Here is a 27471-nt window from a genome sequence, read left to right as displayed (position 1 = left end):
GCAGCATCCCACAGGATCAAAAATTCAGATGCTTGGCAACCGTCTCACATTTACGACAGTCACAGTGTGCCAGGATCACATGATCCCCTTTGGTGGCCTTCTGACGAGCAAAGTCAATGGGGGAAGCCGGATTCGCTTAATGACCGGGTGACTAACTTGATAGCTGCAGAGACTCGCTTAACGACGGCAGCAAGAAAGTTTGTCAAGCGGGGCAAAACTCACTTGACCGCTGTCTCGCTTAGCGAGGGAAATTTTGTCCTGATAAAGTGGAGGATGGCCTATATCTTTCTTTGGGTCTGTCATAACTTTGAACAGTCACTGAAAGAACGGTCGTAACTTGAGGACCACCGAAACAGCATTCAGATTTTGACCCGTTTGCTTAGTTCCTGGAAATGGAAATGGAGGGTCAAATCCCCCTTGCTTGCAACCACAACAGTGCAAAGCCTGTGGGGTGTGTGTGTGTGACTGCATGTTTGTGTGTGTGTGTGTGCGTGTGTGTGTGTGTGTGTGTGACTGTGTGTGTGTGACTGTGCCGACTTGTTCCTGGGAGTGTTCAGTTGGCAGGGCAAAATCAGGTTGGAGGTTGCCCGAGGCCTGCGTGGGAAGGCGAAAAGCAGCGAGCCAAGCTACGTAGCAGATATCCACATTCTCATATTCTTCTGGGTGGAGCACAGATCAAAGAAAATTTGGGGGTTCTGCTTAAGGTGGCTTGCAATTTTAAGTTAACAAAGTTGATCCGGGGGCGGGGGGCTGGAGGCTAAAACATATGAAGAACGGTTGCAGGAATTGGGTACGGCCAGTCTAGGGAAAAGAAGGACTTAGGGGCGGGGGGGGGACGTTGATCACAGTCTTCCAGTATCTCAGGGGCTGCCCCAAAGAAGGGGAAGTCAAGCTCTTCTCCAAAGCCCCTGAAGGCCGGAGAAGAAGCAACGGATGGAAACTCATCAAGGAGAGAAGCAACCTGGAACTAAGGAGAAACTTCCCGACAGTTAGAACAATTAACCAGTGGAACTCCTTGCCTCCAGAAGCTGTGAATGCTCCAACACTGGAAGTCTTTAAGAAGAGATTGGACGGCCGTTTGTCTGAAATGGTGTAGGGTCTCCTGCCTGAGCAGGGGGTCAGAGTAGAAGACGTTCCAGCCCTAGGATTCTATGATTCTGGAAGGGAGGGAGGGAGGAGAGAAAGGAAAAATGAGGGAGGGAGGGAGGGAGGGAGGGAGGGAGGAAGGAAGGAAGGAAGGAAGGAAGGAAGGAAGGAAGGAAGGAAGGGCAATGGATGGAAACTAATCAAGGAGAGAAGCAACCTGGAACTAAGGAGGAATTTCCTGACAGTGAGGACAATTAACCAGTGGAACTCCTTGCCTCCAGAAGTTGTGGGTGCTTCATCACTGGAGGCTTCCAAGAAGAGACTGGACAGCCATTGGTCAGAAATGGAATAGGGTCTCCTGCTCCAGCAGGGCTTGGACTAGAAGACCTCCGAGGTCCCTTTCAGCTCTATTCTGATTCTGAATTCAGAAGCCCATTGTGGCTATAAAGGGGAGGTCTGTCACCCTTGCTCAGAGTTGTCCAACCTTGGCAACTTTAAGACCTGCGGACTTCAACTCCCAGAATTCCCCAGCCAGGCCACAGACCTGACTTGGAAAGACCTCAGATATTGATTTTTTCATTTGTTGAATTTATAGGCCGTTTATCTCACTATCCAGAGTGACTCTGGGTAGTTTACAATAGCATAAAAACATAAGCATGAAAGCTTTGAGCTGGGAGGGGTTGGACTAGAAGACCTCCAAGGTCCCTTCCAGCCTTAGGATTCTGTATTAGAATATGTTGCTTTCTAGACGGGTATTGGGGAGGGAGGGTTTGGCATTCTCTCAAGTCTACCTTGCAGGGTGGGTTTGTAGGCATGTGATGATGGACAATTGTCAACCTGTGAGCTGAGTTTTTAAAGAAAGCAAATTAAGGTTGCAATCTCTCAGGTAGACAGTGCCGGTCAATGGAGGGTCTCCTAAACGGAGGGATTCTTCAAAAATCCCTGAGAGATTTTGGCTTCATTCTCTTCCACTAATATTGTGCTGCGTGACGTCGTGTGTCTTGTCTTCTTTCCATCTGCAAGCCACAGGCCTGCCTCTCTCGTTATCAGCCAAGATCGTTTGGATGGTCTCTTGGTGTCCACCTCCTTGTAACGGACTCCTTCACCCCTGTCTTGATGCTCCCAGGAAGCAAACCTTCTCTGCACACCTCTTGGGGTGACAGCTCACCCCACTTGAAAAGGAGGTTGTCAAGCAACCTGTTGCACCTCTGCCTTCAGTAGCAGTCTACCTGCAAACCGTCCTTAACTTAACGACCACAATCGTTAAGGTCAACGTTTCTGCTGCTAAGCGAGACGTTTTGTGAAGTGAGTTTTTGCCCCATTTTGCGACTCTCCTTGCTACGGTTGTTAAGTGAATCAAAGCCGTCGTTAAGCAAGACACACGGTTGTTAAGTGAATCCAGCTCCCCCCATCAGAATATATATATGTTATATATATATATATAACATAAAACATGGGGAAGCTGGATTCATTTAACAACAGACGTTGGGGTCTGTTCTGGATGTAAGTTCGAGGACTGCCTGTCGACCTGTTGTTCTTCAGATGGGGTTTCTTTTGTAATGTTTGCGTAGGCGGGTGGGCGCGACCCGGAAGGAGGGCAGTGGCATTGTAACCTGGGAAAGGGGGCAAGTGCTGGGTTCAAATTTCACCTCCACCGCAAAGTCCGCCAGGTGGCTTTGAGCGAGGCCGATGTCGGGAGCCAAACACGATTGTGTCTTTGTGGCCCTGGAGGACAAGGAGGCTGAGTCACAGTGTTGCGTGTCATACAACGTGAAAGGAACAGGTGTAATTTATCAGCTGCGGCTTTGTGCACAATTTGTAGGCAATTGTGAAGCCTGGCGTGATTTATTTCCCTCTTTATTTCCTGGCCAAATTCGTGTTCTGCCTCGTGGCAGAGGGGGTAGAGGGAAGTCCTCGAACTTAGGACCGTTGGATGAATGGTGGTTCAGTGAATCACGCAGTCGTTAAATGAGTCTAGGTTTCTCCATTGACTTCGCTTGTCAAAAGGTCACAGAAGGGGATCCCGTGACTCCGGCACACTGCGACCGTCGTAAATATGGGGCAATTGCCAAGCACCTGAATGGGGGATGCTGCATTGGTCGTAAGTGTGACAAAAAGGATCACGTCACATTTTTCAGTGCCGTTGTAACTTTGAACGGTCAGTAAATGAACTGTTGTAAGTCAAGGTAATATATTAGCTGTAATATATTACTCTATACATCTATATACTGTAACTACAGGTTGCTTCTTTGCTTAGGGAGGGGATTGTAACCTCAAATCCTAATTCTATAGAGATAGATAGATAGATAGATAGATAGATAGATAGATAGATAGATAGATAGATAGATAGATAGACAGATAGACAGACAGACAGACAGACAGACATAGACATAGACATAGAGAGAGACACAGATGATATAAATGATAGAGATAGATAGTTATACAGACAGATAGATAGATAGATATAGATATAGATATAGACACAGACAGATAGATGATATAAATGATATAGAGATAGATAGATAGATAGATAGATAGATAGATAGATAGATAGATAGATAGATAGATAGATAGATAGATAATGGACAGACATAATTAGATAGGCAGACAGACAGAGATAGATAGTGATAGAGATATATAGCAAAGATACACAGTGTGTGTCACTGTGGTTTTAATTTCTTATGTGCTTCATTGCTATAGCATATCATCATAATCATAATAAAGTTGGAAGGGACCTTGGAGGTCATCTAGTCCAACCCCCTGCTCAGACAGGAATCCCTATACCATTTCAGACAAATGGCTGGCCAGTTTCTTCTTAAAAACTTCCAGTGTTGGAGCATTCACAGCTTCTGGAGACAAGGAGTTCCACTGGTTAATTGTTCTAACTGTCAGGAAATTCCTCCTTAGTTCCAGGTTGCTTCTCTCCTTGATCAGTTTCCATCCGTTGCTTCTCCTCCTGCCTTCAGGCGCTCTGGAGAATAGCTTGACTGCCTCTTCTTTGGGGCAGCCCCTGAGATACTGGAAGGCTGCTATCATGTCACCCCTGGTCCTTCTCTTCATCAAACTACACATACCCAATTCCAGCAACCGTTCCTGATATGTTTTAGCCTCCAGTCCCCTGATCATCTTCGTTGCTCTTCTCTGCAGTCTTTCTAGAGTCTCAACATCTTTTTTACATCGTGGTGACCAAAACTGGATGCCGTATTCCAAGTGTATTCCTTGTAAAGGGGTGTTAAAGTGGTATTTGGCAAAACCAACATTGAGACTTAGTGCCCATTGTTTGCAGAAAGGTAGAATTAAAGACAAATTGCAAGGCTGCTCAAATGCCAAGCTAGGATTTAATAATAATAATAATAATAATGATGATGTCAGAAGGGACCTTGGAGGTGATCTAGTCCAACCCCCTGCTCAGGCAGGAAACCCTATACCATTTCAGACAAATGGCTGTCCAATCTCTTCTTAAAAACTTCCAGTGTTGGAGCATTCACCGCTTCTTTGCACTGTGGTGATAAAGATTGTGCAAATGGAGTTATTTTTTTCTCTCTTTATCATGTCACAGATTACAGAGTGGTGGCCTTTTTTTTAAAAGTAATCCGGGTCTTTTTGGGGAAAATGAGGGCAGGAAGCACACCGGGTCATTCCTTGTTGGATTCTAGGTCACGAATGTCAAAAGAGGTCAAGAACGAGGTCTGTGTTGGCAAAGGAAGGTCTGAAAGTCAAGAAAATGGGTTGAACGGAAGGGAAGACTGAGATCGTGGGGGTAGCATGGCGTGGCTGAGACGCTGATGAAAAAGGACGTGACAAGTTTAAACCAGAGATGGTTTGCAGGAACTAAAAGATGGGGAACATAAATTCAGGTAGTCCTGAACTTACAACCGCACTTGGGCCACAATGTGAGCACTTTTTGTGACCTTCTGACTAGAAGACCACCAAGATCCCCCCCAATTCAGTTATTCTATTCCTGTTCCGTTCCACTCCACTCCACTCCATTCCATTCCATTCTATTCTATTTTATTCTGTTCTGTTCTATTTTATTCTATTCTATTCTATTTTAATTCAATTCAATTCAATTCTATTCAATTCTATTCTATTTTAATTCTATTCTATTCTATTCTATTCTGTTCTGTTCTGTTCTATTCTATTCTATTCTATTCTATTCTATTCTATTCTATTTTAATTCTATTCTATTCTATTCTATTCTATTCTATTCTACGGTATTCTATTTTAATTCTATTCTATTCTATTCTATTCTATTCTATTCTATTCTATTCTATTCTATTTTAATTCTATTCTATTCTATTCAATTCTATTCTATTCTGTTCTGTTCTATTCTATTCTATTCTATTTTAATTCTATTCTATTCTATTCTATTCTATTCTATTCTATTCTATTCTATTCTATTCTATTCTATTCTATTCTATTCTATTCTATTCTATTCTATTCTTTTAAATTTTGTTCTGTTCTATTCTATTCTTATTCCATTCCATATTTTCTATTCTTATTCCATTCCATATTTTCCACTCAACCTTTTCACCCATTGTACCAGTTTTAGGATATGGCAACATCCGAGGACCACCGGTAGCCTAGCAAGGGGTTAAAAACTTGATGACCAAAAAAAAAAAGGAAAAGGAAAAAAGTGATGAAGTACAGGTAGTCCTCGACTTACAACAATTCGCTTAGTGACTGTTCAAAGTTACCATGGCACTGAAAAAGTGCCCCCCAATCCACAGCCGAGCAAGACACCCGCCTGCCCGCCCAGGGGCACTCTTCCTCCGGTCCGAGGTTTTCATGGTTGGGAGCATTTCTGTTGAGGATTGGCAGCGGGGGTGGGGTGGGGGTTTGTTTGGTTTTTATTCCCCCCCCCCTCTGCTGGGTGGTTGCAGCAGGTTTTGGTCACTTCACATGACCCTGGGACACTGTGACCGTCATAAATGTGAATCGGTTGCCAAGCATCTGAATGTAAGTCAGAAGACCCTGGAGATGCTGCAACATTCCGGCTGATCGGCGCTTCTTCTGGGCTCAGCAAAAGCGCCAGGATCGGTGCTGAGCTCCAGCTGGATCCTGGCGCTGATCCTGGCGCTTCCGCTGAGCCCCGACAGCCCTGCAGCTCCAGCCGTCTCTCGCTCAGGCTTGTGCGGTGCTGCCACCGGTTCAGCTCATTCCCCTCCCCGGGTACCACTTTTCTGGGATGGTCACGTACCACAAGTGCCAGGTGCCCATGTACCACGGGTGGCAGCCATACAACTGGTTGAAAAGCCCTGCTCTACTCTATTCCATTCCTTATTTTCTATTCTATTCTGTTCCGTTCCGTTCTATTCTGTTCTGTTCCGTTCCGTTCCGTTCCGTTCTATCTTCAATGGGGGAGCCAGATTAACTCAACAAACCGTATTAGGGAAATAGGCAAAAATGGTCGTAAAACGGGGCAAAACTCACTTAACAGTGGTCTCGCTTTGCAGTGGAAATTTGGGGCTTGTGTTCGAGGATTCTCCCCCCCCCCTCCAGGGATCCGGGCCCTTTTAACTTTTCCCTCTGCCTTCTGCAGGGTGAACAAGATGCCGGGAAAGGCGTGGAGATGCGGAAGTTGGTCCTGAAAGACTTTTTGGCCAGCGAGGAGATGTACATCAACCAGCTGGAGGCGCTGTTGCTGGTGAGACCGGCCGGCCCGGACGCCCACCGACCGCGGACCCTGTTTCCATTTTGTTTTCTTTTGCGTATTTTATTTTAGTATATTTCGTTTGTTTTAGTTTAGTTTAGTACATTCTAGTATATTTTATTTAATGTTTTTCTTTTATTTTAATATATATTTAGTATATTTTAATGTATTTTATTTAATGGTTTTATTGTTTTGTTTTATTTTATTTTATTTTAGTTTATTGTTTTAGTTTAGTATATTTTATTGTTTTGTTTTATTTATTATTTTATTTTAGTATATTTTATTTGTTTTATTTTACTTTGGTAGATTCTAGTATATTCTAGTATATTTTATTTAATGGTTTTATTTTATTTAATGGTTTTATTTTATTTTAATTTATTTTAGTATATTTTAGCATATTTTACTTGATGGTTTTATTTTATGGTTTTATTGTTTGATTTTATTATTTTATTTCATTGTTTTATTTTATTGATTATTTTATTTTATTTATTTTAGTTTTATTTTGTTTTTTTATTTTATTTTAGTATATTTTATTTTTATTTTAGTTTAGTATATTCTAGTATATTTTAGTATATTTTATTTAATGGTTTTCTTTTCTTTTAATATAATTTAGTATATTTTAATATATTTTATTTAATGGTTTTATTTTATGGTTTTATTGTTTTATTTTATTTTATTTTATTGTTTTAGTTTAGTTTAGTATATTTTATTGTTTTATTTTATTTATTATTTTATTTTATTTAGTTCAGTTTCATTTTTTTATTTTATTTTATTTTAGTATATTTTATTTGTTTTAGTTTAGTTTGGTACCGTATTTTCCGGCGTATAAGACGACTTTTGAACCCCTGAAAATCTTCTCAAAAGTTGGGGGGTCGTCTTATACGCCGGGTCGTCTTATACGCCAGAAAATACGGTATATTCTAGTTTTTTAGAATATTTTATTTAATGTTTATTTTATTTAATGGTTTTATTTTATTTTAATTTAGTATATTTTAGCATATTTTATTTAATGGTTTTATTTTATTTTGTTGTTTTATTTTATGATTTTATATTTTATTTTATTGTTTTATTGTATTGTGTTAATTTTAATTTAATTTAATTTATTAATATTTCTATACCGCCCTTCTCCCGAAGGACTCAGGGCGGTGTACAGGGCAAGAATAAAACACAAAGCTACAAAAATTAAAAAGTAATTAAATACATGCCCATAAAAAACAATAAATACATTAATAAAACCCCAATAAAATGATAGTAAAAACCCCACCAATCCCCCCTCAGGCCAGGCCGGCTTGTTCGAACAGGTATGTTTTCAGATCGCGGCGAAAGGAGCGAAGATCGGGCGCCATCCGGAGCTCTACCGGTAACTGATTCCACAGCTCCGGAGCGCCCACAGAGAAAGATCTCCCCCTGGGGGCCACCAATCTACATTCTCTGACCGGTGGCACCCTGAGGAGGCCCTCTCTGTGGGAACGCACAGGGCGGAGGGAAGTTGACGCCGGCAGCAGGTGTTCCCTGAGGTACTCCGGACCCATGCCATGAAGGGCCTTAAACACCATGACTAGTACCTTGAATCTCACCCGGAAGACAACTGGCAACCAATGCAGCTCACGGAGCAGAGGTGTGACATGGGAGTATCGGGAAACTCCCAACACAACTCTCGCGGCTGCATTCTGTGCCAGTTGGAGCCTCCGGGTGGTCCTCAAGGGCAGCCCCATGTAGAGAGCGTTGCAGTAGTCTAGTCGAGAGGTCACGAGCGCGTGAGTGACTGTGCATAGATCATCCCGGCTTAGATAGGGCCGCAACTGGCGCACCAGGCGAACCTGGGCGAAAGCCCCCCTAGTCACAGCTCCTATCTGGTCTTCCAGGGTGAGCCGTGAATCTAGGAGGACTCCCAAGTTGCGAGCCCTATCTACGGGGGGTAATAATTCGCCCCCCATAGTAAGAGGTGGAATGTCCGAATAAACCCGGGATGAAGGTATGCAAAGCCACTCGGTCTTGTCGGGGTTGAGTTGAAGTCTGTTCCTCCCCATCCAGACCCGAACCGCCTCCAGGCAACGGGACATCACGTTGAGGGCATCACTGGGGTGGTTTGGGGTCGAAAGGAAAAGCTGGGTATCATCAGCATACTGATGATACCCAACTCCAAAACCACGAATGATCTCACCCAGCGGTTTCATATAGATGTTGAACAGGAGAGGCGAGAGGACCGACCCCTGAGGAACTCCACAAATGAGAGACCTCGTGGTCGACCTCTGCCCTCCTGCCAACACCGACTGCGAGCGTCCCTGGAGATAGGAGGAGAACCACTGTAAAACCGTGCCTCCCACTCCCAATCCCCCAAGACGCCGCAGCAAGCTACCATGGTCATGTGTTGTATTTTTGGGGGGAGGGGAGGAAGCCCCTGAGATGCGGATCTTTCCAGCCGCCGTGGCAACCGCTGCTCTTGCGCCACTCCTGGCTGGCCTGCTGGGCTTGGAAGGTTCCCATGCAAGTCATGCGAAGCACTCAGAGTTCCTTCCCTAAATGGGGGTCCGTGCAGAAGAGCCCCCCCTTCCAGGCTTTTAGGGTGCAGCCGTTGTGCAGAGAGGTGACTTTGGTCTCCAGGAGAGACCCCCCCAGGCCCTTTGGTGTGGGTGGGAGGGGGTTTATTCTGGCTTATCCAGAGTTTGGGGCTCTTTGGCACTGTCTGGATGACCTTGTTGGGGCCTGGAAACTATCTGTCCCTCCATCCATCCATCTGACTTTAGATCTGTGTCTACATCTGTCTGTCTTTCTGTCTGTCTGTCTCTCTGTCTGTCTGTCTATCTATCTATCTATCTATCTATCTATCTATCTATCTATCATCTGTCTTGCATTTATCCTTCCTTCCTTCCTCCCATCCATCCATCCAGTTAGATCTATGTCTGCCTGTATCTGTCTGTCTGTCTCTTTCATCTTTCCATCCATCTATCTATCCATCCCACTTTAGATCTATCTGTCTGTCTGTCTTCATCTCTCTCATCCATCTATCCATCCATCCATTCATCCATCCATCCATCCATCCATCCATCCGAGTTTAGATCTGTCTGTCTGTCTGTCTGTCTGTTTATCTATCTATCTATCTATCTATCTATCTATCTATCTATCTATCTATCTATCTATCTATCTATCTATCTATCTATCTATCCATCTATCTCTCCCATCCATCCATTTATCCACCCATTATCTATCTATCTATCTATCTATCTATCTATCTATCTATCTATCTATCTATCTATCTATCATCTGTCTTGCATTTATCCTTCCTTCCTTCCATCCATCCATCAATCCAATGTTAGATCTATGTCTGCTTGTATCTGTCTGTCTGTCTCTATCCATCCATCCATTTATCCATCCCACTTTAGATCTATTTGTCTGTCTGTCTTCATCTCTCTCTCTCTCATCTATCTATCCATCTATCCATCCATCCATCCGAGTTTAGATTTACCTATATCTATCTCTCATCCATCCAGCCATCCACCCATTATATCTATCTATCTATCTATCTATCTATCTATCTATCTATCTATCTATCTATCTATCTATCTATCTATCTATCTATCTATCTATCTCCCATCCATCCATCCACCCATTATCTATCATCTATCTATCTATCTGTCTGTCTGTCTGTCTGTCTGTCTGTCTATCTATCTATCTCCCATCCATCCATCCATCCATTATCTCTCTCTCTCTCTGTCTATCTGTCTGTCTATCTATCACCCATCCATCCGAGGAGAGAGGGGGAGAGAGGGAGGGAGGAGAGAATGATTTTGGGCTCAATTGTAGTCATAGGTCGAGGACAGCTTGCCACAGTAATGGCAGCCCTTCATGAGGTGGGCAGCATGAGGTCTTGTAGCAGGGAGTTCCACAGGTCCCATTTTGCTAGAATGCATCTCTTCTCCTGCAACATCCTCATGGGTTCCTTGGAGGAAGTAGCCCTCTCTCTTGGTTCCTGTTTCTAATCCTCGCTCAGCCTTGCATAACAACTGTGGGGAGAGTGGAAGGACGGCTGGGGGGAATTTTCTAGAATTTTCTGGCCCCTTCTGACGCAGGTTTCTAAGAAGAAACACAACTTGGTAGTTTCCAAAACTTTTGTTTGCTGCAGTGGGGTTTCCAATTCGAGGGGCGTTGAGACATTCTTGGAGGGTTGCATGTTTGAATTAGTGGACACCCAATTCGAGAGCCAGTTTGATTCTAGAAATTAAGGCACCAGGCTAGAAACCAGGAGAAAAGGAAGTTCTAGTCCCGCCTTGGGCACAAAAGTCAGCTGGGTGACTTTGGGCCAATCACAAGAAGACGGTGAGTTCTAGTCCCACCTTAGACATGAAAGCTAGTTGGGTGACTTTGGGCCAATCACCAGGAGACGGTGAGTTCTAGTCCCGCCTTAGACAAGAAAGCCAGCTGGGCCAATCACCAGGAGACTGGGAGTTCTAGTCCCGCCTTAGGCTTGAAAGCCAGGTGGATGACTTTGGGCCAATCACAAGGAGACTGTGAGTTCTAGTCCTGCCTTAGGCATGAAAGCTAGTTGGGTGATTTTGGGCCAATCACCAGGAGACGGTGAGTTCTAGTCCCACCTTAGACAAGAAAGCCCACTGTGTGACTTTGGGCCAATTACCAGGAGATGGTGAGTTCTAGTCCTGCCTTAGACAAGAAAACCAGCTGGGCCAATCACCATGAGATGGTGAGTTCTAGTCCCGCCTTAGACAAGAAAGCCAGTGGGTGATTTGGGGCCAATCAGCCGGTGTGGTTCACTGAGGAATTCTGGGAGTTGAAGTCCACGCATCTTAAAGCATGCAGGCTGGGGAATTCTGGGAACTGAATTTCCAATACCTGGCTGGGGAATTCTGGGAGTTGGTCCACCCATTTTAAAGTAGCCGAGCTTGACAAAGGTAGGACTACAACTGCCAGCTGCAGCCAGAACCTCCATAATGGCTGGGGGTGATGGGAATTGTGCCCCAAGGGCCAAAGATGGTATGTGGCGGTGAGTGACATAGCAGCGAAGGTGTATATATCTGGGAGGTTCTGGGTTCAAATCTCCCCTGGGCCTTGGATTGCCCTGATTGCAGCCTAGGTCTTCTGTCTGTCTCTCTGTCTGTTTGTCTATCTGTCTGTCTCTGTCTGTCTCTCTCCACCCAGCCTGCCTCACAGGGTTGTTGTGGGGATCAAAAAAGGAATGAGACAGGGGTCTCCGAAGTCTGTCCCTTTAAGACTTGTGGACTTCAACTCCCAGAATTCCTCAGCCAGCCAGCACTGGCTGAAGTATTCTGGGAGTTGCAGTCCATAAGTCTTAAAGGGGCCTGCAATACAAGCCCGCTTCTCCTCCTGGAGAAAAGTTATGGTAGATATCTCAAGAAATCAGTTAAGCAAGGAAGACGCATCCTTGGGTGAGTGTCTGTGTGTGGGGGGGGGGAGGCGGTTGGTGGCGGTCCCAGGGCTTATTCCCCCCTTTGATGGCTCTTCCTCCCCCTCCCTTGCAGCCGATGAAGCCGCTGAGGGCCACGGCCACCACCTCCCAGCCGGTCCTCACCATCCAGCAGATCGAGACCATCTTCTACAAAATTCAGGACATTTACGAAATTCACAAGGAGATGTACGACAATCTCTGGCCTCACCTGCAGAATTGGGACAGCCAGGTGGTCCTGGGGCATCTTTTCCAGAAGCTGGTAAGTCTGGCGTCCTCCGGTTCCTGAATCTGCTGCACCTTTCAGCAATCTTTACACTCTGGGGTGCAAAAGGGGCTCGGGGTCCCCTCAAAACCAACAAGTCCTGGCCCCATGGGATGGAATGGAATGGAATAGAATACAGAACAGAATATAGAATAGAATAGAATAGAATAGAATAGAATAGAATAGAATAGAATAGAATAGAATAGAATAGAATAGAATAGAATAGAATAGAATAGAATAGAATAGAATATAGAATAGAATAGAAATAGAATAGAATAGAATAGAATAGAATATAGAATAGAATAGAATAGAACATAGAATAGAATATAGAATAGAAAATAGAATAGAACAGAACAGAATAGAATAGAGAATAGAATAGAGAATAGAGAACAGAATAGAATAGAATAGAACAGAACAAAATAGAATATAGAATAGAATAGAAAATAGAATAGAATATAGAATAAAATAAAATATAAAATAGAATAGAATATAGAATAGAGTAGAGTAGAAAATAGAGTAGAACAGAATAGAATAGAACAGAACAGAATAGAATATAGAATAGAATAGAAAATAGATTGGAATATAGAATAGAATATAGAACAGAACAGAACAGAATAGAATAGAATAGAATATAGAACAGAATAGAAAATAGATTAGAATATAGAACAGAACAGAATAGAATAGAATATAGAACGGAGCAGAGTAGAGTAGAGCAGTAGAGAAAGCACGCTTGCTGAAGAACCCCTTATAAAATGGTAAAGGATGAGAAACACATCATCTTACTTGATCTGAATGTTTCACACATACTAGTCTGTTCCTTTGATTCGGTAGGGATTGTCTGTTCCTTTGATTTGGTAGGGATTCAGTCTTCAGTCTTGAAATATTTCCACTTGGTTTTTCAAAGCAGATTTCCAAAGCATTTTGCAATGGAAAGGTAGCTTTTCAGTGAAATTTAAGAGAAACACACAGAATTCAGTTCTCTCCGAGCAACCATTAATATATATATTAGCCTTTTGCTTTAGAAAGGGAATTTCTAAGGGGAACTTCTAATCGAGAGGGGAAGGTTTGCGTCGAAGACATTTTTGACAAAATGGAGATTTTTACACGAATGGGCTGAGGGCCACCCTTAAGAAAGATGCCGGAAAACTGGAATACGCGTGCTGGGAGGCTCAAAACCATCCTTAGAAGGAAGACAGACGGAGAAACAAACAAAAAAAATATTTATAACGCTCCCCTGCTGGGACACATCCAACCACAATAAAAATGAGAACAAGTAAGAATAAACAGCAGTTAAAATTATACAAGAGGAACAAAATCGGTATTCAACAATTGAACCCAAAATTTCCATTGCTAAGTTTAGTTTTGCCCCATTCTGCAACTTTTCTTGCTATATTCGTTAAGTGAATCACTGCAATTGTTAAGCTAGTAACGGTTCTTAAGTGAATCTGGCTTCCCCATGGACTTGGCTGGTTGATTCGCCTTGCAGAATAGTCCTTGATTTACAACCACTTGTTTAGGGGGCGTTTGAAGTTACACCGGCGCTGAAAAAGCTGCCTTATGACCGGTCCTCAAACTTACAACCGTCGCAGCATCTCCAGGTCATGTGGTCAAAAGTTGGGTGCTTGGCTAACGCCTGATCGTGAGGAACGCTACAAAGGTCGTAACTGTGAAAAACCGTCATGAGTCGCCTTTTTCAGTGCCGTTGTAACTTTCAGCGGTCATTAAACAAACTTTTTTAAGTCGAGGACTACCTGTCAGTGGGTTTCTGATGGCTTTGGTCATGGGTTTTTGTCAGAAATTCCGTTTATATATAGCCAAGAAAGAGTACAGTCACCATGTGCTTTACTGCTGAAACTGCTTTTACTGTAAAAACTGTACTTGGACATAAAGCCGAAGAGCTAGCGCTTGTCCGAGGACGTCTCCGTGGTCATGTGGCCAGCATGACTAGACGCCAAAGGCGCACAGAACACTGTTACCTTCCCTATTTTTCTACTTGTATTTTTACGTGCTTTCAAACTACTAGGTTGGCAGAAGCTGGGACGAGTAACAGGCGCTTACTCTGTTACGCGGCACTCGGGATTCGACCCGCCAAACTGCCGACCTTCTGATCAACAAGCTCAGCGTCCTAAAGCACTGAGCCACCACGTCCCTTTTTATATAACCATAGATACACACTAAACACTGCCATCTACTGGCAAAATAATTCTGTACAGTAGTTATTGCAACACAAAATGGCATTCTAACGTGTTCCAGGGTGGATTTGATTTAAATCAAGTTGATTTAAAGCACAATTTAAGTCACTAGTAAAAAGGCTTGATTTAAATCAACTCAACTTAAACCATAATTTTTAAAGAGCAGCTGTCATCTCTGTCTCCCAGCGGTGGCTCCTCTGACCGGCTGTTGACTCACCGACAGTCCCACTCACTTTAATGGGGCAGCTGGTGATGTGGCAGCAACACAATAAGATGAGGGACATGATGGGCAGCAGGAGAGTGGATGCCCGCTAACAGGTGCTGCCAGGCTGGATCTGAAATGACAGGTGCTCTTTAAATGTAAGGACTCATTCTTGCTGGTAGCTAGAATCTTTAATATTATTATTATTTGCAAACAAAGTGAAGGTTTCCTCTTTAGAATAATAAGCTGCCAGGTTAGTAAAACAGCGATATATCAGAACCGATTTTAGCTTAATAGGCTAATCACACATAGTTGGAGAACCACTCAAATTCTTTTATTTAATTAAAACACTTGGGGTTTGGTACAGATGCATTTCTCTTCAAACCATCATGCAGTTTGTAGTGTACGTAGATTTGCAAAACAGTGGGATAAAGGAATAGTCCTGAACTTTGTTTTGTGATTTATCTCATGGTTACAGTGAAATCGTGTGAATGCATCAATGCAGGGCCTGAGCAGGGGGCTGGACTAGATGATCTCCAAGATCCCTTCCAACATTCTTCTTCTTCTTCTTCTTCTTCTTCTTCTTCTTCTTCTTCTTCTTCTTCTTCTTCTTCTTCTTCTTCTTCTTCTTCTTCTTCTTCTTCTTCTTCTTCTTCTTCTTCTCCTCCTTCTCCTCCTCCTCCTCCTCCTCCTCCTCCTCCTCCTCCTCCTCTTGTTGTTGTTGTTGTCGTTGTTGTTGTTGTTATCTCAGCTTGCAGAGCTTGGATTCGTTGAATGAGTTGACCAAAAATGTAAATATTGCAGAATAGAATATTCAGCCTCCTGTTACATAACTAAGCTCTATTTCATGCTGAATAAACCAAATTCTTAATATACCTTAAATAGAAAACTACCTTTAGGTAGATTTTTTTTTACTCCAAAAGCATTTTATTAAAATAAATTTGATAAAAATAAAAAAAAATCCGATTTAAATAAAATCCAATTTTTTAATATTTTTTTAAAAAAATCATTGGTTATTATCCACCCTGATGTGTTCTGACAGTTTTCCTCCATAATTAATATGCTCTCTCTCTGCCACAGGCTACCCATCTGGGAATTTACAAGGCTTTTGTGGACAACTATAAAATTGCACTGGAGACCGCCGAAAAATGCAGCCAGCATAACAGCCAGTTCCAGAAAATATCAGAGGTGAGTTTTAGGGAAGAGGGTGAAATCCTGTGTAATATCATCATACGTGGAGTCCTCAACTTACAGCCGTCCATTTCGTGACCGTCTGAAGTTACAACGGCCCTTTTTCACACTTAACGACCTTCACGGCATCCCCATGATTGCGTGATCAAAATTCGGACACGTGATAACTAATTTTAATTTAATTTAATTTATTAATATTTCTATACCGCCCTTCTCCCGAAGGACTCAGGGCGGTGTACAGGGCAAGAATAAAAACACAGAATTACAAAAGTTAAAAAGTAATTAAATACATGCCCATTAAAAAACAGTTAATACATAATAAAAACCCCAATAAAATGACAGTAAAAACCCCACCAATCCCCCCTCAACTAACTCATATTGATGAGGGTTGCCGTATCCTGGGGTCACATGATTCCCCTTTTGCGACCGTCTGACAAGCAAAGTCAATGGGGAAGCCAGATTCACATAACAGTTATGTTACTAACTCACTTAACTGTTTTGCTTAGAAGCGGAAATTTTGGGCTTAACTGTGGTCCTAAATCAAGGGCTACCTATAAGCAGCTTGTCCTTTTTTTTTAAAAAAAGTTATTTATTATAGATATATCAGTAATAACAATAATAGGGTACAAGTTTTTTTTAAAAAAAAACAGAAAATAAAGGCATTAAAAATTGGTATCAGAGCAAGGGAGCATCATTAATCTTAAACACAGAGGTGTCCAATCTTGGCTTCAGAATCCTCACCCTTTATTTAAAAAAAGATGGACAAAAAGGATATGATCCACTACGATTCTCCAATGTTCCAATTTTTGTTTGTTTGTTTGATTGTGTAAATTCATATTTTTGGTCCCCGTCTAAAGTTGACGGTGGTGTGAATTCCAATCTCAGCAAGAATAGGACAGTTATAATTATTTTTAAATAATAATAATAATAATAATAATAATAATAATAAGAAGAAGAAGAAGAAGAAGAAGAAGAAGAAGAAGAAGAAGAGGAAGAAGAAGAAGAAGAAGAAGAAGTAGTTGGAAGGGACCTTGGAGGTCATCTAGTCCAACCTCCTGCTAAGGCAGGAAACCCTATACCATTTCAGACAAATGGCTGTCCAGTCTCTTCTTAAAAACTTCCAGTGTTGGAGCATTCACAGCTTCTGGAGGCAGGTTGTTCCACTGGTTAACTGTTCTAACTGTCAGGAAATTTCTCCTTAGTTCTAGGTTATGGCTGGGTTATTGCTCTGTTTTCCGAATTGGAAGCACAAATGTGTCAGAAAGTTGTCATTGTGGATAGCAGTGGTGCTGTCTACATCAGGGGTCTTCCAACTTGGCCCTTTGATGACTTGGGGACTTCAACTCCCAGAATTCCTCAGCCAGGATGCTTTAAGACAGGGGTCTTCCCACTTGGCCCTTTTAGGACTGGCGGACTTCAACTCCCAGAATTCCTCAGTCAGGATGCTTCAAGACAGGGGTCTTCCCACTTGGCCCTTTTAGGACTGGCGGACTTCAACTCCCAGAATTCCTCAGTCAGGATGCTTTAAGACAGGGGTCTTCCAACTTGGCCCTTTTATGACTTGCGGACTTCAACTCCCAGAATTCCTCAGCCAGGATGCTTTGAGACAGGGGTCTTCCAACTTGGCCCTTTGATGACTTGGGGACTTCAACTCCCAGAATTCCTCAGCCAGGATGCTTTAAGACAGGGGTCTTCTCACTTGGCCCTTTTAGGACTGGCGGACTTCAAATCCCAGAATTCCTCAGCCAGGATGCTTCAAGACAGGGGTCTTCCCACTTGGCCCTTTTAGGACTGGCGGACTTCAACTCCCAGAATTCCTCAGTCAGGATGCTTTAAGACAGGGGTCTTCCAACTTGGCCCTTTTATGACTTGCGGACTTCAACTCCCAGAATTCCTCAGCCAGGATGCTTTGAGACAGGGGTCTTCCAACTTGGCCCTTTTATGACTTGTGGACTTCAACTCCCAGAATTCCTCAGCCAGGATGCTTTAAGACAGGGGTCTTCCAACTTGGCCCTTTTATGACTTGCGGACTTCAACTCCCAGAATTCCTCAGCCAGGATGCTTTGAGACAGGGGTCTTCCAACTTGGCCCTTTTATGACTTGTGGACTTCAACTCCCAGAATTCCTCAGTCAGGATGCTTTAAGACAGGGATCTTCCAACTTGGCCCTTTTATGACTTGCGGACTTCAACTCCCAGAATTCCTCAGCCAGGATGCTTTGAGACAGGATGCCTGGCTGAGTAATTTTGGGAGTTGAAGTCCACAAGTCATAAAAGGGCCAAGTTGGAAGACCCCTGGTCTAGATTAATACAAGCAGATACAGGTAGGCCCAGTGGTGGGATTCAGCCAGTTTGCACCAGTTCTGCTGAACTGGTAGCTACTTTTTTGTTGCCCAGGCCCAGAATGGACTTCCGGAAGTGGCATCCACACAGAGAACTGGTTGTTCCCATATTTGAATCCCACCACTGGGTAGGCCTCAATTTATGAGTGGAATTTCCATCACTGCAAGTTGGGCCTGATTTTATGACCTTTTTGCCACTGTCGTTAAACGAATCTGCCTTCCCTCGTTGACTTTACTTGTCAGAAGCCAGCTAGGAAGATCGTAAATGTTGGTCATGTGACCCAGGGATCCTGCAACCATGGTAAATTCATGCCAGTTGCCAAGTGCCCAGATTTTTAGCATGGGTTGTTAAGCAAATCACTACAATTGTTAAGCGGATTATGTGGTCGTTAAGCGAATCCGCCTTCCTGCACTGACTTTGCTTGTTGCAAACAAACCAGGGATTAATGATAATAATAAAGTTGGAAGGGACCTTGAAGGTCATCTAGTCCAACCCCCTGCTCAGGCATGAAACCCTATATACCATTTCAGACAAATGGCCCCGGGATAGTGCATGCCTGTTAGCCAAGCATCTAGATTCTGATCCCTGAATGCTGCGACGGTCGTAGGTGTGAGGACTGGTCATAAGTCACTTTTCCCAGTGCTGTTGTAGCTTCAAACGGTCACTAAATGAATGGCTTTAAATCAATAATCACCTGTACTAGGGAATACATCAGTGAAATAGCTGTCTGTGCTTATTTTTGAATTTTCTAGGCCGATCGAGGCAGAATTGGTGTGTTACCTACAGAATACAGATAGTCCTCGGTTTAAAATCCATTTGTTTAGTGACCGTTTGAAGTCACGACGGGACTGAAAAAAGTGACTTATGGCTGTTTCTCACACTTATGACCATTGTAGCCTCCCCGTGGTCACGTGATCAAAATTTGGACGCTTAGCGACCGAATCGTATTTACGATGGTCGCAGTGTCCCAGAGGTGTCACGTGATCCCGTTTTGCGACCTTTTGACAGGCAAAGTCGGTGGGGAAGCCAGATTCACTTAACAACTGTGTGACTAACTTAACAACCGCAGGGATTCGCTGAACCGCAGTGGCAGGAAAGATCGCAAAATGGGACAAAACTGAATTAAAAACTGAATTAAAAACTGTCTCACTTAGCAACAGAAATTTTGGGCACAATTATGGTCGTAAGTTGAGGACTACCTGTACTGTCCCGGAGAAATGGCTGTCCAGTCTCTCCTTAAAAACCTCTAGCGAAGACCATGATCTCCACCTCTGCTAATCCACATTTGAGGGGTCCTTGGTGGTCTCTGAGTTCTCCTCCTCCTCCTCCTCCTAGCACTGATGATGTTAGCTAGTTGGGTCATGAAACGTCTGCAAGAAAATCAGCAAGCTCAGAGAGCACCAAGGACCCCATAGTCGTCATCCTCCTCCTCTTCCTCCTCTTCCTCCTCCTCCTCCTCCTCCTCCTCCTCCTCCTCCTCCTCCTCCTCCTCCTCCTCCTCCTCCTCCTAGCACTTACGATGTTAGCTAGTTGGGTCATGAAATGTCTGCAAGGAAAACCATCAAGCTCAGAGAGCACCAAGGATCCCATAGTCGTCGTCGTCGTCGTCCTCCTCCTCCTCCTCCTCCTCCTCCTCCTCCTCCTCCTCCTCCTCCTCCTCCTCCCAGCATTTATGATGTTAGCTAGTTGGGTCATGAAACGTCTGCAAGAGAACCACCCAGCTCAGAGGGCACCAAGGACCCCACAGTCCTCCTCCTCTCCACAACCCCCCCTCCCTTCTAGCACTGATGATGTTACCTAGTTGGGTCATGAAACGTCTGCAAGAAACCCACAATGCTCAGAGAGCACCAAGGACACCGCATTCCTCCTCCTCCTCCTCTTCCTCCCATCACTGATGATGCTCCCTTGCTGGGTGATGAAATATCTGCAAAAGGTCACCAAGCTGAGAGAGCACTAAGGATCCCACAGTCCTCCCCACCTCCTCCCCAATACTGATGAGGTTCCCTAGTTGGGTCATGAAACGTCTGCAAGAGAACCACCAAGCTCAGAGAGCACCAAGGACCCCACAATCCTCCTCCTCCTCCTCCTCCTCACACGGATGATGTTAGCTAGTTGGGTCATGAAACGTCTGCAAGGAAAACCGTCAAGCTCAGAGAACGCCAAGGACCCCTCATGTCAACCCTGAGCTACAAATATTCCCCTTTATTAAATCCACTGGGCTTCTTTTTATTTTCCAGAATCTTTGTCTCGAAATCCTTCCTTCCCATACCCTGGTGTGTTTGTGCGCAAATGTGTCTTTGGCCCTGGCTGCAGCCGTTGGTGTTTGCTGTGCTTGCAAGTCCCTTTTGCACGCCCTCCGAGACCCTTCCTCTTTCCGAGACCACCCTCAGCAACCCTCTCCTTTAGGCTTGCTGGGAGTTAGTTATATTTCCCCCCCCCTCCTCCTTGGAAAGTGATGAGAAAAGGAACAAGCCAGGAAAAACTGCCAAGCTGTGGCTGGCCCCCTCGATGCCCCTGCTTTGGGGCACCCCCCTTTGACCTCTGCTAGAGGGAGCTTCTTTTTTTTGGGGGGGTCCCCCATTGCCATGCTGGCTTCTGCTGATGTTTTCCATTTTACAGGAGCTGAAAGTCAAGGGGACCCACAGTTTTGTCACCATGGAAGGTAACCATCTTCTCCTCTTTTTGTGGGGAGGGGGAGTTTGGGGGAAAGGGTAGCATTTTTGGGGTGTCAGATGGCATCTCCCCATCTTTTCCTGCCTCCCCTTGCCTGCTCTTTTGGGGTGCCCACAACAAACCAAGATTGCTGGTTGCAGAAAGAACCCTTTTACCAGTTTCCTGGGAAGAGAGTAAGAGAGAGAGAAGGGGGAAAAAGTGAAAGAGAGAAAGACCGGTGTGTGTGTGTGTGTGTGTGTGTGTGTGTGTGTGTGTGTGTGTGTGTGTAGAGAAAGAGAGGGAAGAGAGAAAAAAAGAGAGATACAAAGAAAGAGGGAAGGGAAAGAGAAAAAAGAAATAAAGAGAAGAGAAAAGAAAAGAAGAGAAGAGAAGAGATAGAAAGACAGGAAGAGAGGGAAGAGAAAGAAAAAAAGGAAATATATATATATATAGAGAGAGAGAAGAGAAAAGAAAGACAGAAAGAGAGGGGAAGAAAGAAAAACAGAAATACTGTATATATATATAGAGAGAGAGAGAAGTGAAGAGGAGAGAGAAAAGTAAAATGGGGAAGAGAGAGAGGGAAGAGAGAAGGAAGAAAGACTGAAGAGAGAGAAAAAAGAAATAGAAGAGAAGAGAAAAAAGAAAGAGGGAAGAGAGAGAGAGAAAAGAAATAGAGAGAGAGAAAAAAAGAAGAAAAGAGAGAAAGGGGAAGAGAGAAAAAGAGAAAAAGACAGGGATTGAAGAGAGAAAAAAGAAAAGAGAAGGAAAAAAAGGGAGAAAGAGGGAAGAGAGAAAAGAGAAAGAGAGAGAAGAGAGAGAGGGAAGAGAAAAAAAAGAAAAAGTCAGAAAGACGGAAGAGAGAGAAAAAAAGAAAGAGAAGAGAAGAGAAAAAAGAAAGAGGGAAGAGAGAAAAAAAGAAATAGAAGAGGAGAAAAAAAAAGAGGGAAGAGAGAGAAAAAAGAAATAGAAAGAGAAAAAGAGAAGAAGAAAAGAGAGAAAGGGGAAGAGAAAGAGGGAAGAGAGAAAAAAGAAAGGGATTGAAGAGAGAAAAAAGAAATAAAAGAAGGAAAAGGAGAAAGAGGGAGGAGAGAAAAGAGAAAGACGAAGAGAAAGAGAGTGAAGAGAGGAGAGTGAGGGAGGGAGGGAGGGAGGGAGAGAGAGCGAGGAGGAGGAGGAGGAGGGGGCTTCCCTGTTTGGCATGCTGGCGGTGTCTGGCAGCCCCTCACTCCTCCCTCCCCTTCTCTTCCTCTCTCTCTCTCTCTCTCTCTCTCTCTCTTTCTTCCACCTCTGGAGCTGGCGGACCCCCGGTGCCGCGATGATGGTGCCATGGAGATACTGCTCATCGTTCGCTTTTGCTGTAACTGCACCTACGGTGGGTGGGCTTCTGCAGGTGACCCCTTCCCCTTATCTCACCCCCTCTCCTTCTCCCCTAAGAGCTGGGCAGGGAGGAGTGTGTGTGTGTGTGTGGGGAGGGGTCTTCTTAGCAGGAGCGCATCCCTCCGAGGGGGCTTGCCTTGCCAGGGCTGCTGGTTGTTGACCCCCTACTCTAAAATGTCCGAGAGGGGCGTGGGGAGGGGGGACGGCAGCCAAGGCTTTGTCTTTGTCATGTCAGGAAATGGGGTGGGGGGGTGGGGGAGGAAAAATGAGGAAGGGTCTTTTTTTTTCTTGTCTCCTTCTCACCTTGCTCAGCAGGTTTTTCTTTGTTCCTCAAAATTGCAAGGCTGGTCTGGTCTTGGTGGGGAGGGGGGCTTTCCTAAGCAATATTTGGGTGTGTGTGAAAAGGTGGGGAGCTCGGCCAGCGGCTGGTGAACGGGGTGGGGGGTGGGGGGAGGTGGTCCGAGGGTCTCTCTCCCCAGCAATTACCTGGATGGAGAAAAAGGGGGTGTGTCCCCTGTTTCTCCTTTATTTTGCTCCATTTGGATCCCTTGGTGAATTGGGGAGGGGGTGGGATTCATGCGCCCCCCCCTTTGTCTCCTTCGAGGTTGGGGACTCCTAACTCTGAGGACATGGGGGAAGGAGGTGTGTGTGTGTGGGGGGGTCTTCTTGGCAGCTGTTCAGGGCTACAAGCCGCTCTGTTTGAAAACAGTTATGTGATTTGAGGAGGGGGCTTCCCTGGTTTAGCTCACCTGGCTTCCACTGCCAGAACCATTCCTCACCCGTCCCCCCTCCCAGTCGAGGGTTGGAATTTGGGGGCCCGCAGACTGGGTAGCATTCTTTTCCTTCCATTTCTCCTATGGGAATGGCGGGGGTGGGGGTGGGGTCTCAGCTCCAGGTTGGCGAGATGCTTGCAAAGGAATTCTGGGAGTGGAAGTCCGCCCCTCTTGAAGCATGGCTGGCTGGGGAATTCTGGGAGTGGAAGCCCACCCCTCTTAAAGCAGGGTGGCTGGGGGATTCTGGGAGTGGAAGCCCACCCCTCTTAAAGCAGGCTGGCTGGGGAATTCTGGGAGTGGAAGTCCACCCCTCTTAAAGCAGGCTGGCTGGGGGATTCTGGGAGTGGAAGCCCACCCCTCTTAAAGCAGGCTGGCTGGGGAATTCTGGGAGTGGAAGCCCACCCCTCTTAAAGCAGGCTGGCTGGGGGATTCTGGGAGTGGAAGCCCACCCCTCTTAAAGCAGGCTGGCTGGGGGATTCTGGGAGTGGAAGCCCACCCCTCTTAAAGCACGCTGGCTGGGGAAGTCTGGGAGTGGAAGCCCACCCCTCTTAAAGAAGGCTGGCTGGGGGATTCTGGGAGTGGAAGCCTACCCCTCTTAATGCATGCTGGCTGGGGAATTCTGGGAGTGGAATTCCACCCCTCTTAAAGCATGTTTTAATGGGGGCTCCGTTCTTGGAGGGCGGGACGGACACGCACCATGCACTGGGTAGTAGCTAACGTTGTCTGCTCCTGGTGGCTGGATTTCCTAGTTTAGCCCATTTCAGGTCCCTGACTTTTGTCCTGAAAAATGCAGAATCTTTCCCGATGGCGAGAAAGTGTCAGTGTATAAATTTAAGAAAGAATTTTTTTTCCTCTTTATTTGTGGGTTTAATTGTGAAGAGAGGCTGGGTGTTAAAGGAGAAGTTGTCCCCAGCAGAAGTCAGAAACTAGCTGGGTGTGCAAAATGTTTTTGGCGTAAACCAGAGATGTCCAACTGTGGTCAGTTTAAGACTTGTGGACTTCAATTCCTAGAATTCTTGAGGACAACTAGTCCTCAACTTACGACTACAATTTCTGTCACTAAGCAAGACAGTCATTAAGTGAATTTTGCCCCATTTTACGACATTTCCTGCCACGGTTGTTAAGTGAATCGCTGCAGCTGTTAAGTGAGTAACAGGGTCGTTAAGCGAATCCACCTTCCCCCGTGGACTTTGCTTGTCAGAAGGTCGCAAAAGGGGATCACGTGAGCCCGGGGACGCTGCGACTGTCATAGTACAGGAAGTCCTTGACTTAGGACGACAATTGAGCCCAAAATTTCTGTTGCTAAACGAGAAAGTTGTTCAGTGAGTTTTTGTCCCATTTTACGACCTTTCTTGCCGTCGTCGTTAAGGGAATCAATGCCGTTGTTAAGAGAGTCATATGACTGTTAAGTGAATCCGGCTTGCTCCATGGACTTTGCTTGTTAGAAGGGACAAAAGGGGATCACGTGACATCCCCCCCCCCCAATTTTACATTTTACATTTTTACATTTTACATTTTACATTTCCAATTTTACATTTGAGTGTTTAAAAAGCAACGTGGTGATTGGGTTAATCAAAAATTCGATAACAAAATCTTTAGTACAATTCTCAAATTACAACATCAAATATTTCTTCTCTTTTTCCCTTAGCGTTTACTGTCTCGTATTCAAGCTAGTACATTTCTAATTATATCAACTCAATAAAAATATCACTATTACATTTATCAATAAATTTTTCACATACATATCTTAATTACATTCAATCAATCTTCATGAACAATCCATATCCTGTTATTAATTTTTTACTTTCTCCTCAATATTCCAATTTAACCTTTGATGTTTATAATTTTCAGACTTTGGGCAACCAAGATTCCCCTTGTCTCACTTCATAACAAACTATAATATCTAAAATACACATTTTTATCTATTTGAATGTAATCTTGTTCTATTTCCTAAGAGTTATCTATTTCCCATATTAAACCATCTACAATATCCCCCTTTAATAAATCAAAACCATTATATATATATATATATTGCCTGGGTTAATCAATAAATCAAACCTATTCGTAATAATTAATTTTCTTTTCCCTTTTAAGTCTAATTTTTAAATATTGAACAGATAAAATCTTTATTTTCAACTGATTTCCAAATAACCAAAATTCCCCTTATCTCAACATCTCCTGGAAGAGGTATTTTTTTGAAGAAAAGCAGAGAAAAGTAAGCCGCCCTGAGTCTTCGGAGAAGGGCGGGATATAAATGGAATTAAATAAATAAATAAATAAATAAATAAATATTTTCTTCCTCTCCCCCAGCAAAAGTGAGTTCAACTCCAGGAATGACGTAAGGAGAAATAAAAATAAAAAAGGAATGTCGTCCCCTTTCATGCGGATTAGGGTAGAGTTGCCGTTTTATTTAAAATCCCACCCGGCTTTGCCCACAGATCGAATGGCAATCTGGCCGCACAGTCAGAATGCAGCCAACCATCTAATCTGCCATTAGCAAAAAAACAAAAAAACAAAAAACCACATTCCCACAGTGTGTGTGTGTGTGTGTGTTTTTGTGTTAAATGTTTCAGCAGAGAACACAACGCGATTGGTTTCACGAAAATAAAGGAGGAACGGCTGAGAAGCAATTTTGTTGTATAAGCACAACTTTTGGAGGAGCTGGGCGCAAAGCTCAGTAAATGGGTATCTTGACTTACGACCGCGACGGAACCCAAATTTACATCGTTAAGTGGGGGGAAAAATGGTTACGTGGGTTTTGCCCCATGGGACAACCTTTCTGGTTGTTAAGCGAGTCACCGCAGTTGATAAATTAGTAACCTGGTCGCTAAGTGAATCTGGACTTTGCTCGTCCTAAAGAGGTCACAAAAGGGGATCACGTCGGTTGCCAAGCTTGCCTGGATTTTGACCACGTGACCACAGGGGAGGCTGCAACGGTCGTAAGTGTGAAAAACGGTCATAAGTCCCTTTTTCAACACCATTGTGACTTTGAATGGTCACTAAATGAATCGTTGTAAGTCGAGGATTACCTGTAACTTTTTCCTGTTAGGGATATCGATGGTTTTCTATCAAAAATTTGGAAGAGCAGAAAGTGGACGTGAGGGTGTGATGCATTAAATTATTGATCATTGATTAATTAAAAATGCAATCAATAAAACCGCTCCAGGCGCAGAAAAAATGAGCCGGAAAAGTGTGATTTTGTTGTTGTTAATGTTTTGCACCTTATTTGTTTTTTGGGGGGGGAGGAAATGGACGTGGTTTATTTGTGCATTGAAACGATACAGGCAGTCCTCAACTTAACGGCCATTCGTTTAGCTACCGTTTGAAATTATGACAGTGCTGGAAAATGTGACTCGCTCTGTGACCAGTCCTCACACTTACAACTGGTTCATCCTCTGGCCGTGAATGATTTGGGCAATTGGAAACTGGCGTGGAGTTAGAACGGTTGCAGCATGCTAAGGTCACGTGATCCCCTTTTATAACCTTCCCAGCTAGCCTCTGTTAAGCAAAGTCAATGGGGGAAGCCAAATTTGCTTAGTGACTGCGATTCACTTAAGGACTGCAATGATTCACTTAACAACCTAGCAAAAAAAAACCATCAAAAAATCAGGTGCGACTGACTTACTCAAGCGCCTTGCGTAGCGATGGAAATTCTAGTCCCAATTCTGCAGGGCTCTTCAAACTTGGCCCTTTTATGACTTGTGGACTTCAACTCCCAGAATTCCCCAGCCAGCGTGCCTGGCTGAGGAATTCTGGGAGTTGAAGTCCACAAGCTGGGGTCTTCCAACTTGGCCCTTTTATGACCTGTGGACTTCAACTCCCAGAATTCCTCAGCCAGGCATGCTGAGTTGGTCCACAAGTCATAAAAGAGCCAAGTTGGAAGACCCCTGCAATTCTGGTCATAAAGTTGAGGACTATCGATTTACCATTTTTGTTGTAGTTGAAGAGAGGGAGGGGGGTTGCTACAAAGGAGCATGAATCTAAATTTATTAGCAACAGAGCTGTTGAAAAAGATTTATTTCTTTATTCCTCCTCCTGACACATTCCTTATTCTCACAATCATTTCCCCCCCTCTTTTCTTCATTTATAGCGTTGCTGTATAAGCCTATAAATCGAGTTGCTCGAAGCACCAATGTGTTACAAGTGAGTAAAACCCCACAGGGAATTTGGGGTGGTCGTGAAGGAAAGAAAGCTTAGGTCAGGGTCTCCTGCCTGAGCAGGGGGTTGGACTAGATGACCTCCAAGGTCCCTTCCAACTCTGTTACATCTATTCTATTCTATTCTATTCTATTCTATTCTATTCTATTCTATTCTATTCTA

At 44.0% G+C, this 27471-nt stretch overlaps 2 protein-coding genes across 4 annotated transcripts in view; one reads left to right on the top strand and one right to left on the bottom strand.

Moving 5' to 3' along the window:
- The window catches only part of ABR (ABR activator of RhoGEF and GTPase), a 182490-nt gene that overhangs the window by 73394 nt on the left and 81625 nt on the right, over positions 1 to 27471 (top strand). For all 3 annotated transcript variants that reach the window (XM_081337907.1, XM_081337905.1, XM_081337906.1), the window contains 5 exons: positions 6629 to 6733; positions 12235 to 12420; positions 15898 to 16005; positions 20969 to 21011; positions 27242 to 27294. In XM_081337907.1, the coding sequence (XP_081194033.1) occupies positions 6629 to 6733; positions 12235 to 12420; positions 15898 to 16005; positions 20969 to 21011; positions 27242 to 27294 (495 nt within the window). The remainder of the gene's footprint in view (positions 1 to 6628; positions 6734 to 12234; positions 12421 to 15897; positions 16006 to 20968; positions 21012 to 27241; positions 27295 to 27471) is intronic.
- LOC308660160 (uncharacterized protein) overlaps positions 1 to 27471 on the bottom strand; it is a gene marked incomplete at its 5' end in the record, with an annotated part of 159864 nt that overhangs the window by 96192 nt on the left and 36201 nt on the right. The gene's annotated exons all lie outside the window — the stretch shown is intronic.

This window comes from Vipera berus (genome assembly GCF_964194415.1).
Source record: "Vipera berus genome assembly, chromosome: 1".
Taxonomy (NCBI): Eukaryota; Metazoa; Chordata; class Lepidosauria; order Squamata; family Viperidae; genus Vipera; species Vipera berus.
This window is presented reverse-complemented; position numbering and strand designations above follow the sequence as displayed.